Source organism: Myotis myotis, unplaced genomic scaffold (assembly GCF_014108235.1).
Source record: "Myotis myotis isolate mMyoMyo1 unplaced genomic scaffold, mMyoMyo1.p scaffold_m19_p_3, whole genome shotgun sequence".
NCBI lineage: Eukaryota > Metazoa > Chordata > Mammalia > Chiroptera > Vespertilionidae > Myotis > Myotis myotis.
This window is the reverse complement of record NW_023416335.1, coordinates 157,073,074-157,086,627: the sequence shown is the minus strand read 5'-3', so window position 1 is coordinate 157,086,627 and position 13,554 is coordinate 157,073,074. Positions and strand designations below refer to the sequence as shown.

General features: G+C 40.1%; 1 protein-coding gene across 6 annotated transcripts in view; it reads right to left on the bottom strand.

The window, feature by feature from the left end:
* The window catches only part of R3HDM2 (R3H domain containing 2), a 179,713-nt gene that overhangs the window by 130,218 nt on the left and 35,941 nt on the right, over nucleotides 1-13,554 (bottom strand). For 2 of the 6 annotated variants that reach the window (XM_036297268.1, XM_036297251.1), the window contains exon 2: nucleotides 10,122-10,189. The exons of 1 other annotated variant lie outside the window; for it this stretch is intronic. Coding sequence is in view for 2 of the 5 variants with exons in the window: in XM_036297251.1 (XP_036153144.1) it covers nucleotides 10,122-10,144 (23 nt within the window). In the remaining 3 variants the exon portion in view is untranslated. Of the gene's footprint in view, nucleotides 1-10,121; nucleotides 10,190-13,554 lie in introns of those variants that run through there. 3 more of the 6 variants (XM_036297250.1, XM_036297261.1, XM_036297255.1) reach the window with 2 other exon arrangements.

Genomic DNA, 13,554 nt, shown 5'->3' with positions numbered 1-13,554 from the left:
AGGTGAATGCTTAATCAAACTTGGGGCAGCCATACCATGGAATATTACTCAGCAATAAAATGGTACAAACTACTAATACATGCAATAACTTGGATGAATCGCAAAGAAATTATGCTGAGTGAGAAAAAAAATGTCAATTTCAAAGGGTTATATACTAGCCCTAGTCGATTTGGCTCAGTGGATAGAACATCAGCCTGCAGACTGAAGGGTGTTGGGTTCGATTCCAGTCAAGGGCAGGTACCTTGGTTGCAGGCTCCCAGCCCTGGTCGGGGGGCATGCGGAAGCAATCAATCCATGTGTCTCTCTTACATCAGTGTTTCTCTCTGTCTCTCCCACTCCCTTCTACTCTCTCTAAAAATCAATGGAAAAAATATCCTCAAGTGAGGATTTTTAAAAAAAAAGGGTAGCATACTATATGATTCCATTTAAGTAATATTTTGAAATGACAATATTACAGAAATGAAGAACAAATTAATGGTTGCCAGGGTTACAGGTTTATAAAAGGGTGGAGGAAGGTGTGATTATTAAAGAGCAACCAGAACTGTACTATATCTTGATGATGGTTGTGGATACACAAATTCACACATGATAAAATTCCATAGAACTACAAACACATACAAAAGTACATGTAAAACTGGTCGAATCTTAATAAACTAGTAGATTGTACCATAACAATTTCCTGGTTTTGATATGGTACTATAGTTGTACAGGCTGTTCTATTGGGAGAAGCTGGGTGGAGGCACATGGAACAATGCTGTACATTTTTCTTGCAACTTCCTGTAAATTAGACTTATTTTACAATGAAAGGTATATTTCACAATGAAAATAAATGCTGAGCCCTATCTGGTTTGGCTCAGTGGATAGAGCATCGGCCTGCGGACTGAAGGGTCCCAGGTTCGATTCCGGTCAAGGGCATGTACCTAGGCTGTGGGCACATCCCCAGTAGGGGGTATGCAGGAGACAGCTGATTGATGTTTCTCTCTCATCAATGTTTCTAGCTCTCTATCCCTCTCCCTTCCTCTCTATAAAAAAATCAATAAAATATACTTTTAAAAAAAGAAAAGAAATGCTGAGAAATTAGTTATAAATTAATAAAGAAAGACATTTAAAAAATTAAAACTATATTCCATATGTACAAAAATCTAAAGAAAAAAGTAAGCATGTTAGGTAGAAGTAAAAAAAAATCTCTAAAATATTAAAGATAAAAATACAGTAAGACTAACAGCAGATTAGAAATTTCAACAGAACAAATCAGGGGGAAAAAATCTTTAGGTGACAGCAATAGAAACTAACCAAAATAAAACACAGAAAGAAAAAACCCACATTAAAAATGAACAAAGCATCAGTGAATTGTGAAATAAATTCAAATTGCCTAATATATGTGTTAGTGGTATTTCCAAAAGCAAGAGGGAAAAAAACTTTTAAATCCTATGTAATAAAAGCCTAATATGCTGTGTCCAGTCGGCCAGTCGGCCATTCAACCAACGTGTAATACGCTAATGATATGCTAAGGCCACTCAACTGCTCGTTATGACGTGCACTGACCACCAGGGGGCAGTCGACCAGTCGAACAGTTGCTATGATGTGCACTGACCACCAGGGGACAGATGCTCCGACCAGTAGGTTAGCTTGCTGCGGGGGTCCAGCTGATCGGGACTGAGCGAGACAGGCCGGACATGCCCTGGAGCCCTCCTGTGGTTCCGCCCCAGCTGGCCAACCTCCCGTGTCCCTCCCCGGCCCCAATCATGCACCGGTGGGGTCCCTCAGCCTGGCCTGTGACCTCTCGCAATCCGGGCTAAGGGACCCCCCCCCAAGTGCATGAATTTCATGCACCAGGCCTCTAAACATTTTCAAATTGGAATAAAACTATAAATACACAAATCCAAGAAGCTCAAAGAACCAAATTAAGACACTCATTACCAAACTGCCTAAACCCAGTAATATAGAGTAAATTTTTTTCTTTATTATTTTTTCCCATCACCATTTCCTCCCTATACCCTTCTCTACATCTATCCATTCCCTTTCCCATCAGCATAACCACACTATTGTCCATGCCAATGAGTTCTTTCTCTTTTTATTTTCTTTATTGCTCAATACCTCCACCCTGCTACACAGCACCCCTCCCCCGACCGCTAAGAGCTGTCAGTCTGCTCTCTATCTATAAGTTTCTCTCTATTTTGATTATTAGTTCATTTTGTTCATTAGATTCCACATATAGTGAAATCCTATGGTACTTGTCTTTCCAGAGTAAATACAAAAGCCACCAGAGAAAAAGGACATATTACAATATAGAGCAGTAATGGCGAACCTATGACATGCGTGTCAGAGGTGACATGCGAACTCATTTTTTTGGTTGATTTTTCTTTGTTAAATAGCATTTAAATATATAAAATAAATATCAAAAATATAAATCTTTGTTTTACTATGGTTGCAAATATCAAAAAATTTCTATATGTGACACGGCACCAGAGTTAAGTTAGGGTTTTTCAAAATGCTGACACGCTGAGCTCAAAAGGTTCGCCATCACTGATATAGAGGAACCAAGATGAAGATGACAACAGAATTCTCACTGAAAACTACTCAAGTCAAAAAAACAATGGAGTAATATCTTAAAGGACTGAATGAAAAACTATCAACCAAGAATTCTATACTCAGAAAATATCTTTCAAAAATGAAGGCAAAATAAAGACTTTTTCAGACATATGAAAGCTAAAAGAATTCATCACCAGCAGACATCTACTAGTCCTTCAAGCTTAATCAATATGATAACAAATAGGAATAAGGATCTATACAAACAAATGATGAACACCAGAAATGATAACAATGTGGGTAATTAAAAACTTTTTTGCTCGCCGAAGCCGGTTTGGCTCAGTGGATAGAGCGTCGGCCTGCGGACTGAAAGGTCCCAGGTTCGATTCCGGTCAAGGGCATGTACCTGGGTTGCGGGCATATCCCCAGTGGGAGATGTGCAGGAGGCAGCTGATCAATGTTTCTCTCTCATCGATGTTTCTAACTCTCTATCTCTCTCCCTTCCTCTCTGTAAAAAATCAATAAAATATATTTTTTAAAAAAAAACAAAAAACTTTTTTGCTCAATATTTAAATACATTATTTAAAATTATCAACTATTCAAAGCAAGAATAATTTGAAATATATTGTACAATTTATATATACAAGTAAAATGTATGATCAGATCAGGGTAAGGATCAGGAAGGAAGAAGCAGAAATATATTATTGTAAAGTCGTTACACTACCCATGAAGTAATACACTATCTTGAAATATAATGTATGACCTATTATAGGAAAAATGGCAATCAATAGAAATTTACTTAGAAATCCCAGACATTGGACTTACTACTTTAAATGACCCATCTTAAATAAGATTAAAAAAGGAAAGGAAACCATGACTAAAGAATTAAAGGAAAAGTATCAGAACAATGTCTCACCAAAAAAAGAATATTGATAGAAATTATAAAAAGGAACCAAAATGAAATTTGGAGTTGGAAAAATAATAAGAGAGCCTGGCCAGCATGGCTCAGTGGTTGAGCATCAACCTATGAACTAGGAAGTCAGGGTTCAATTCCTGATCAGGGCACATGCCCAGGTTGTGGGCTTGATCCCCAGTAGGGGAGGTGCAGGAGGCACCTGATCAATGACTCTCTCTCATCATTGATATTTCTATTTCTCATTCCCTCTTCCTTCCTCTCTGAAATCAATAAAAAAAATTTAAAAAATAATAACAAGAGAAATTAAAAACATCAGTAGAGGGGTTTGACACAAGATCTGAGCAGGTAGAAGAAAGAATCAACACACTTGAAGCTAGGTCAATTAAGATTATTCAGTCTGAGGAACAAAAAGAAAAAATAATTTTAAAAAAATGATTAAAGCCCTGACCAGTTTGGCTCAATGGATAGAGTGTTGGCCTGCGGACTCAAGGGTCCCGGGTTCAATTCCAGTCAAGGCATGTACCTTGGTTGCAGGCACATCCCCAGTGGGGGATATGCAGGAGGCAGCTGATCGATGTTTCTCACTCATTGATGTTTCTAATTCTCTATCCCTCTCCCTTCCTCTCTGTAAAAAATCAATAAAATATATTAAAAAAAAAAAAAAAGATTAAAGCCCCAGAGACCTGTGGGGCACCATCAGCATATCAACAAATTCACAACGGGAGTCCCATGAGAGAAGAGAAAAGGGAAGAAATAATATTTACTAAAATAATGGCCAAAATTTTCTCAAATTTAATTAAAAACACTGACTCTACAAATTCAAGAAGATCCCTATAAACCATGGAGGCCAGAAGGCAGAGGGAACATATATTCAAAGTGCTAAAAGAAAAAGATTATTGCCCTGCCTGGTTTGGCTCAGTGGACAGAGTGTCAGCCTGCTGACCAAAGGGTCCCAGTTTCGATTCCAGTTGCAGGCTCCTCTCCAGCCCCAGCCCTGGTCAGAGCAAGTGCAGGACAACCAATCAATATGTTTCTATCACATCAATATTTCTCTCCGTCTGTCCCTCTCTCTAAAATCAATGAAAAAAGTATCCTTGGTGAGGATTAAAAACAATCCTATATAATAAAAGGCTAATATGCAAATAGACTGAACGGCAGAACAAACGGTCGCTATGACGTGTGCCGACAACCAGGGGGCGCATGCAGAATATGGCGGGCGTTGGCCGCAGCGGGGTGGTGGAGCAGGTGAGCAAGGGTGCCAGCCCAAGGCAGAGCACCAATCACTGTCATCAGGGTGAGCCTCTGGTGGTTACTGAAAATTCTTTGTTCCCGTGCACCACGGTTCCGCCAGGCACTCGCACCTGCTGCCAGCGCTGGCCAGCCCCGCTCGCACCCACAACCAGCACCAGAGCCATGGCTCACATCCACTGCCAGTGCCCGGCACCGGTCCCAATCACTCGGCGCCATCAGCAGGTGCGAGCGGTGCTGCCGGCCCTGATTGCCCCTGAGGGCTTCTCCACCTCCCCCTGCTCCTGAGGGGCGGTCGGAGCAGCAGCCGCCACTCGCACCCACTGATGGCGCTGTCCCCACTTGCACTGCTGCTAGCGCTGGCCACAATCACTCTGCACCGTCAGCAGGTGCGAACAGAGCCAGCGCCACCATCAGCGTGTGGGAGCGGTGGCAGCAGAAACAGGGCTGCCAGCAGACAGGGGACCAGGGGACACGGTGGGAGGGGCCGGGCAGGGGCACGGAAGATGGGTCGAGACCCGTCCCTGTGCCTACTGCAGCCTTGCGGCCCACAGTTCCTTTCAAGGTGCATGAATTCGTGCACTGGGCCCCTAGTAATAAATGGAAGGAAGGAAGGAAGGAAGGAAGGAAGGAAGGAAGAAAGGAAAGGAAAGGAAGGAGGAGGAGGGAGGGAGGGAGGGAGGGAGGGAGGGAGGGAGGGAGGGAGGGAGGGACTGTCAACCAAGAATTCTATATCCAGTAAAAGCATCCTTTAAAAATGAAGGAGCCCTGGCCAGGTGGCTCAGTTGGTTGGAGCATTGTCCCATGCACCAGAGAAAAAGACTTGGGTTCAATTCTCTATCTCAACCCAGAGCACATGGCTGGGTTCCCAGTTTGATCCCTGATTGGGGCACATAGGGGAGGCAACCAATTGATGTTTCTCTCTCACATTAATGTTTCTCTCTCTCCAAAATTCAATAAGAAAGCAATATATCCTCAAGTGAGGATTAAAAAAATAAAAAACTTAACAATTAGCCAAAACCGGTTTGGCTCAGTGGATAGAGCATCGGCCTGCGGACTGAAAGGTCCCAGGTTCGATTCCGGTCAAGGGCATGTACCTGGGTTGCGGGCACATCCCCAGTGGGAGATGTGCAGGAGGCAGCTGATCGATGTTTCTCTCTCATCGATGTTTCTAACTCTCTATCTCTCTCCCTTCCTCTCTGTAAAAAATCAATAAAATATATTTAAAAAAAAAAACTTAACAATTAATTTAAAAATAGAAAAATTAAGACATTCCCACATAAAAAATGAGAAAACTTACTGTTAGCAGACCTAAATCATAAGAAATACTATGAGAATCACTCAGACTAAAGTAAAATGACACTATACAGTAACTCAAATACAAACAAAGAAATAAAAGAGTAATGGTAAAGGTAACTACATAGGTAAATGTAAAAGACAGTATATATGTATTTTTTGTTTGTAACTCTATTTTTCCATCTGATTTAAAAGACAATTGCATAAAGCTACAATTATAAATCTGTGTTGATGGGCACACAATGTACAAAGATTCAAATTGTATGATAATAATAGCACAAAAGAGGGGAGAGGGAACAGAGTTATACAAGCACAAAGTTTTGTATATTATTATAATTGTTATGTAGACTATTGTAATTGAGTTGGTATTAACTGAACTACATTGTTATAAATTAAGATGGTAATTGTAATCCCCAGGGCAATCACTAAGAAAATAACTCAACCTCATAAAGGGAATCTACAAAACCCCATAAATAAAATCATACTTAACAGTGAAAGACTGAGTACAAGCTTAGTAACAAGACAAGGATGCACAGTTTTGCCACTGCTATTCAACATTGCACTGGGGGTACTGGCTAGAGCATGAGGCAATAAAGAGAAAGAAAAAAATCCAGATTCAAAAAGAAGTGAAAATATCTCCATTTGCAGACATGATCTTGTATCTAGAAAATCCTAAGGAACCTACTAAAAACTAATAAATAAGTTCAGCAAGGTTGAAAGATATAAGATCAATGTACAAAAATTGAACAAAATACTAAGTTAAGAAAAAACCCCATTTACAACTGTAACAAAAATAATAAAACACTTAGGTATAAATTTAACAAAAGAAGTGTAAGGTGTATGGTTAAAAAAAAGTGTAAGACTTGTATATTGAAAAATTATAAACTACTACTGACAGAAATTAAAGATCTAAATAAGGGGAAGATATCCCATATTCATAGATTGGAAGACTTACTATTACTAAGATGGTAACACTCCCAAAACTGATTTACAGATTCAATGCAATTCCTATCGAAATCCTAGATGACACCTGACCTGTGTGGTACAGTGGTTGAGATTCGACCCATGAACCAGGAATTCACAGATTGATTCCCAATCAGGACACATGCCTGGGTTGCTGGCTCAATCCCCAATAGGGGACATGCAGGAGGCAGCCAATCAATGATTCTCTCTCGTCATTGATGTTTCTCTCTTCTTCTCCCTTTCTCTCTCTGAAATTAATAAAAACATTTTTTAAAAAATCCTAGATGACTTGCCCTGGCCGGTTTGGCTCGGTGGATAGACCGTCGGCCTGCGGACTGAAGGGTCCCAGGTTCGATTCCAGTCAAGGGCATGTACCTTGGTTGCGGGCACATCCCCAGTGGGGGCGGTGCAGGAGGCAGCTGATTGATGTTTCTCTCTCATCGATGTTTCTAACTCTCTATTCCCTCTCCCTTCTTCTCTGTAAAAAATCAATAAAAATATATATTTTTTAAAAATCCTAGATGACTATTTTGCAGAAAAATTGACAGAATAATCTAAAATTCACATGGAATGCAAGAGACCTAGAATAAATGACATAATGATGAGAAAGAAAAACAAAATTGGAGGACTCACATTTCCCGATTTCAACTTACTGTATACTCAAAGCTACAGTAATCAAAACAGTGTTGTAGTGGAACAGAAGTGAAAACCCCAAAATACACCCTTATATTTATGGTCAACTAATTTTCAACAAGGGTGCCAAGACAATCAAATAGGCCAAGAACAGCGTTTTCAACAAATGGTACTAGGACAAGTGGATATCTACACTTAAAAGAATAAAGTTCAAACCATACCTCACACCATACACAAAAATTAACTCCAAGAGCTAAAACTATAAAACTCTTAAAAGAAAACTTTGAAATAAATCTCTGTGACCTTGGGTTAGGCAAAATCTTAAAAGCATAAACAACAAAAGGAAAAATAGAAAAGTACCAATACTTAGAAATAACACACCCACTAGGATGGCTAGAACAAAAAGACAGACAATAAGATGTTTGATGAGGATAAACAAATTGGAACCCTCATACAATGGTAGTGGTAATGTAAAATAGCACAACCACTTTGGAAGCAGTTTGACAGTTCCTCAAAAGGTTAAACATAGTGTTACCATATGATCCAGCAATTACACTCCTAGGATATACACCTAAGAGAAATGAAAACATGTCTACACAAAAACCTGTACATAAATGTTCATAGTAGCATCATTCATAGTGCCCAAAAAGTGGAAACAATCCTGATGTCCACCAACTGATGAATGGATAAATAAGATGTAACATACCACACAATGGACTATTATTCACCATAGAAAGGATAAAAGTATTGATACACAATACAATTTGGAAACATTATGCTAAATGAAAAAAGTCAGACACAAAAAGTCACATATTGTCTTATTTCTTTTATATTTTATATCCATACTAAGCAAATCCATAGAGACAGAAAGCATATTTGAGGTTATAAGGGGAGGTAGAAATAGGGAGTGGTTACTTAATGGATATGGAATAGTTTATGAAATAATCAAAGAGTTTTAAAACTAGAGAGATAGTGGTGCACAACATTGTAAATTTATTAGTATCACTGAATTGTAGAGTTTGAAATTGTCAATTGTATGTTATATGAATTTTACCTCAAAAAATTAACGAGGAAAAAATATATGCCCATACAAAAATTTGTACACAAATATTCATAGCATAGCTTTATTTGTAGTTGCTGAAAACAACCCAAATGTACATCAACAAGTGAATGGATAAACAAACTGTTACAGCTATACAACAGATTCCTACTCAGCAATAAAAAGGAATGAACTACCGACACATGCAATAGCATACATAAATCTCAAAATAATTATGCTTAGTGGGGAAAAAAAGTCAAACCAGAAATAAATAAATGTGAGAGCATACACTTTACAATTCCATTTATATAAAATTCTAGACAATGGAAATTATTCTATAGTAACAGACAGTTGATCAGTAGTGGCCTAGAGAGCACAGAGGTTGAGGGACCGACTACAAATGGGAATAAGGAAACCTGTGGGGCTGATGAATATGTTCATTATCTTGACTCTGGTTTTAGTTTCATGGGTGAACACTTATGTCAAAATTTTTAAATTGTACATTTTTAATATATATAGTTTACTATATGTCAATTATAGATCAATCAAGCTTTTAAAAAAAAGATGGAGGAAAAATAGGGCAATGTACTCATGCTGGCCACTCAATACCTGATAAGGTAGTAGTAATAAAAGCAGTTTGCTCTATCTTGTTGTACAGATAACACTTGGCAAAATTAAACTTGGACCAAAGTAGCAGATAAATCTGAATTTTCTTAAACCTAAAAATACTTTCATTAATCTATATTATAATTTCAATCTTCTTTTTTGACTGATCTTCAGTCAGTAGTGCTAGAACCCTCCCAGTTCTGGCAAGTAATACAATTAATGTGATCTTTAAATAAGCATTTAGATACACCAAGAAAGCTCTTATGAGAAACTCTAATAAGGTTCTTCAAAGCTAAAAATATCTGTAAACAGTATCTCCAGTGTGACGAAATCAACAAAAGACTCCTACTATCTACATGAATCACCACTTAAGAATTCCCCAGTTATAGATATTTTACCTTCTGTAGATATTTGTTCAAATAAATTTAAACTATTTTAAAACATTTTATCTACTTTCTAAAAAGTTAGAAAAGCCTTACGGTTAAAACCCTAAACTGAATTCTGCTTTACCAAAAAGTATGTCCATTGTTTTAAAGACAATAAAAAAGTATGATGTATTTCACTAGTGGGAAAAATTATAGAAATAGAGGTGAAGTTCAATCAATCATAACTACTTTACATTCATAATATTTATGCCAGCCAGGTGAGGAATGACGTTATCTAACCCAAGCTACCATTGTCCTTCACTTCAACTACAGCAATAGCCTTTTTATGTTTTAATTCAGCTGAACTCAATCTTGATATAGCCCCTAAGTCTTAATTTCTTCATCTATTAAATGGGTACAATAACACTTCCAATCTCATGAAGATGTGTGAGGATTAAATAACAATACAGGTATAGCATTTAGTTTGTTGCCTGGTACATAAAAAGTACCTGCTACCTATTATTACCTGAATAAATGTTCAGCCTCCATGAGTCCAGCACTGGAATGGCATCACATATAAGAAACAAGTCTAACCTCAAAAAAAAAAAAAAAAAAAAAAAAGTAAGTTAAAAGCAATTTAAATCTTAATATGTTGAGACTCTCAAAGAAAATAAAAAAGATCCATTTCAAAATCCACAGCAGCTTCTTAATATCTTCTTTCCCAATTCCTTTTGCTCACAATGTTTCTCTTAACCCTTTGAGTGCCAACCAATATCCTAGGAACTATGCTAAAATTGCCAAGGCATTTTTGCTGATTTTACAGCAGTTTAGGAAAAAAATTATGAATCACAAGTAAATGAAGTTACATATTCAAAAACTTAAAGAAACCTTTACTACATTGACATATTTAGCAATATCATCATCACTAATAAAAGCAGACTTAGAACTGGACGCCATTTCAAAGCTTTGATAGCGCTCCCGGCACTTTTGGTGAAAGACAGGAGGAGCGCGATCGCGCTCCCCAGCACTCAAGAGGTTAACCCTAATGCCTGCCCTGAACCCTTTATATCCACCCTTCCGCTCAATTCACTGCTTATTTGGCTCTTTCCCCTCTGTTGATCCCCTTCTCATAAGCAATTCTCAACTTTCTAATATAAATCAATCATACAGTCTTATTCCTTGAAATTCTTCAGCTGTTTTTTTACCCATTATCTTTTTACAAGTTCAGAAACTGGGCTAACAGATCTGGAATCTCTTTTAGTAGATGAGAAGCAAAAGTAGAGAGGCCAGAGACAGATTTTTCTTCTGTGAGTACAGTAAAACCTCGATATAATGGGCTAATTTGGGGGAGGGGGTGTCCATTAAAGCTGAAAGTCCATTATGTAATACTAGTGTCCCGGTGCACATATTCATGCACGCTGAAAGGAAATTAATTAGAAGAAATATTTTAATATTGTTATTCGTCCTTTCTCTATAGTAAGACTGTCAACCAAATTCATAATCAACAATGACAGATCGAAACACATGCGTGCAATTGGCACCAGTGAGAGCTTTATATGTATCACGCATGCGCGAGTCAACTTAGCCTTTTATATATATAGAATAAACTTGCTTAATTAGACCCGATTTCTGATTTAGCTAAACTTTTTCCAGCTCAATGAAGCACCTCAACTTCTCTTTCAGGTAATTGTCAGCAACACAGCAGTAAACATCAACACGAAGCAGATTATTATTGTAGATCACATAGGGAGAACAAAGGGTAAAATATTTAACTGTAGCAGAGTTTGACTATATTCTGAGCATTGAGAAAACCTGAAGTCATTTTCAAGCTCCACCATTTCTTACTTCTTTTCAGTCAGGTCAAGTTTCTAAACTTTCTAAATCTCTGTTTTCCAGCTAATGAAAAGAAAATAGAATTCTACCAAGTCTCCTATCTACCTCTTCCAGGACTTCTGTGAGGATCAAATGAGATGAGGCATGTGAAAACACTTCACATACATTTGGTTAAACTGTAAAATGTTTGCACCTGGCTATAAAGCACATCAGGTTCCTGGGCTGAAAAAACTCCAAGAAGCTAGTCACTAGGGCAGTGATGGCGAACCTTTTGAACTTGGCGTGTCAGCGTTTTGAAAAACCCTAACTTAACTCTGGTGCCGTGTCACATATAGAAATTTTTTGATATTTGCAACCATAGTAAAACAAAGACATATTTTTGATATTTATTTTATATATTTAAATGCCATTTAACAAAGAAAAATCAACCAAAAAAATGAGTTCGCATGTCACCTCTGACACACGTGTCATAGGTTCGCCATCACTGCACTAGGGAGAGGAAGCCGGGCATTGCTATGTGACATCATTATCCAGTGCCCACAGAGACCGTTTCTGGGCTGGGCTGGGGGCCACATTTTGCACCACTGGGTCTTGGCAGTGTTGGCTGTGATTTGGTGGGGTGTTGCTCCAGGATGGTGGGGGGTGGGGGGGGCCTGTGTCCCACTTGGGTGAAGCAGAGTGTTGGTTTGTCAGCGCCAGGCCCATGGTGCCATTTATTTTTAAATGGCCAGTTTACATCATGGCAGCTCCTGCATTGAGCATCTGCCCCCTGGTGGTCAGTGCACAACATAGTTAACAGTTGGAAGGATGGACACTTACCCTTTTATATATATACTAGAGGCTTGGTGCACAAAAATTTGTGCACTCGGTGGTAAGGGGGGTCCCCCAGCCCGGCCTGTGCCCTCTCGCAGTCTGGGACCCCTCAGGGGATGACCACCTACTGGCTTAGGCCCGCTCCCTGGGGGATTGGGCCTAAGGTGGCAATCAGACATCCCTCTGGCAGCCCGGCAGCCCTCAGGGGATGTCCACTTGCCAGCGGGGAGCAGGCCTGAACTGCAGTCGGACATCCTTAGCACTGCTGAGGAGGCAGGAGAGGCTCCCACCACCACCGCTGTACTGGCAGCCATCAGCCTGGCTTGTGGCTGAGCAGACCTCCTCCCATGTGAGAGCGCCCTGACCATCAGAGGGTAGCTCCTGCATTGAGCGTCTGCCCCCTGGTGGTCAGTGTGTGTCATAGTGACCATTCGCAGTCCTTCTGCTGTTAGGGTCAATTTGCATATTACCCTGTTACTACTATATAGGATAGAGGCCTGGTGCACGGGTGGGGGCCGGCTGGTTTGCCGTGAAGGTTGTCCCGGATCAGGGTGGGAATCCCGCTTGGGTGCCTGGCCAGCCTGGATGAGGGGATGATGGCTGTTTGCAGCTGGTCACACCCCCTTCAGGGTGGGGGTCCCCACTGGGGTGCCTGGCCAGTCTGGATGAGGGGCTGAGGGCTGTTTTCAGGCTGGCAGGTGACTGAAGCTCCCAACCTCTCCTTTTTTTCTTTTCTTTTTTTATTCTGGGATTTATTTACCTCCTATGGCTGTCACTGGAGCTGAGAGCCAGCTTTAGCTCTGAGGCTCGGCTCCAGCTCTGAGACCTTGGCTGCTGAAAGCAGGTATCTGGGTTTGTTTGGCTTCTATAATTGAAACACTGTTGCATCTCCAGCTCTGAGGCCCGGCTGGCTGAAAGCAGGTTTCTGGGGTTTGTTTAGCTTCTATAATTGCAACATTGCTTCTTAGAGTGCAGCTCAGAGGCTGGCAGCAGCAGGCAGGGAACGTTGGCTTCCTCCATCACTGGAGCAAGCAAGCCTCCTGTTCACTTCAGCTGCCTGGCTGCCAGCCGCCATCTTGGTTGGCAGTTAATTTACATATCGCTCTGATTAGCCAATGGGAAGCGTGTCGGAGGTACAGTTAATTACCATGTTTGTCTATTATTAGATAGGATACAGACTAGAGGGCCAGTGCACGGATTCGTGCACCAGTGGAGTCCCTTGGCCTGGCCTGTGGGGATTGGGCCAAAAGAGTCCCGGATTGTGAGAGGGCGCAGGCCAGGCCGAAGGACCCCATGGTCCTCTAGTATGCATG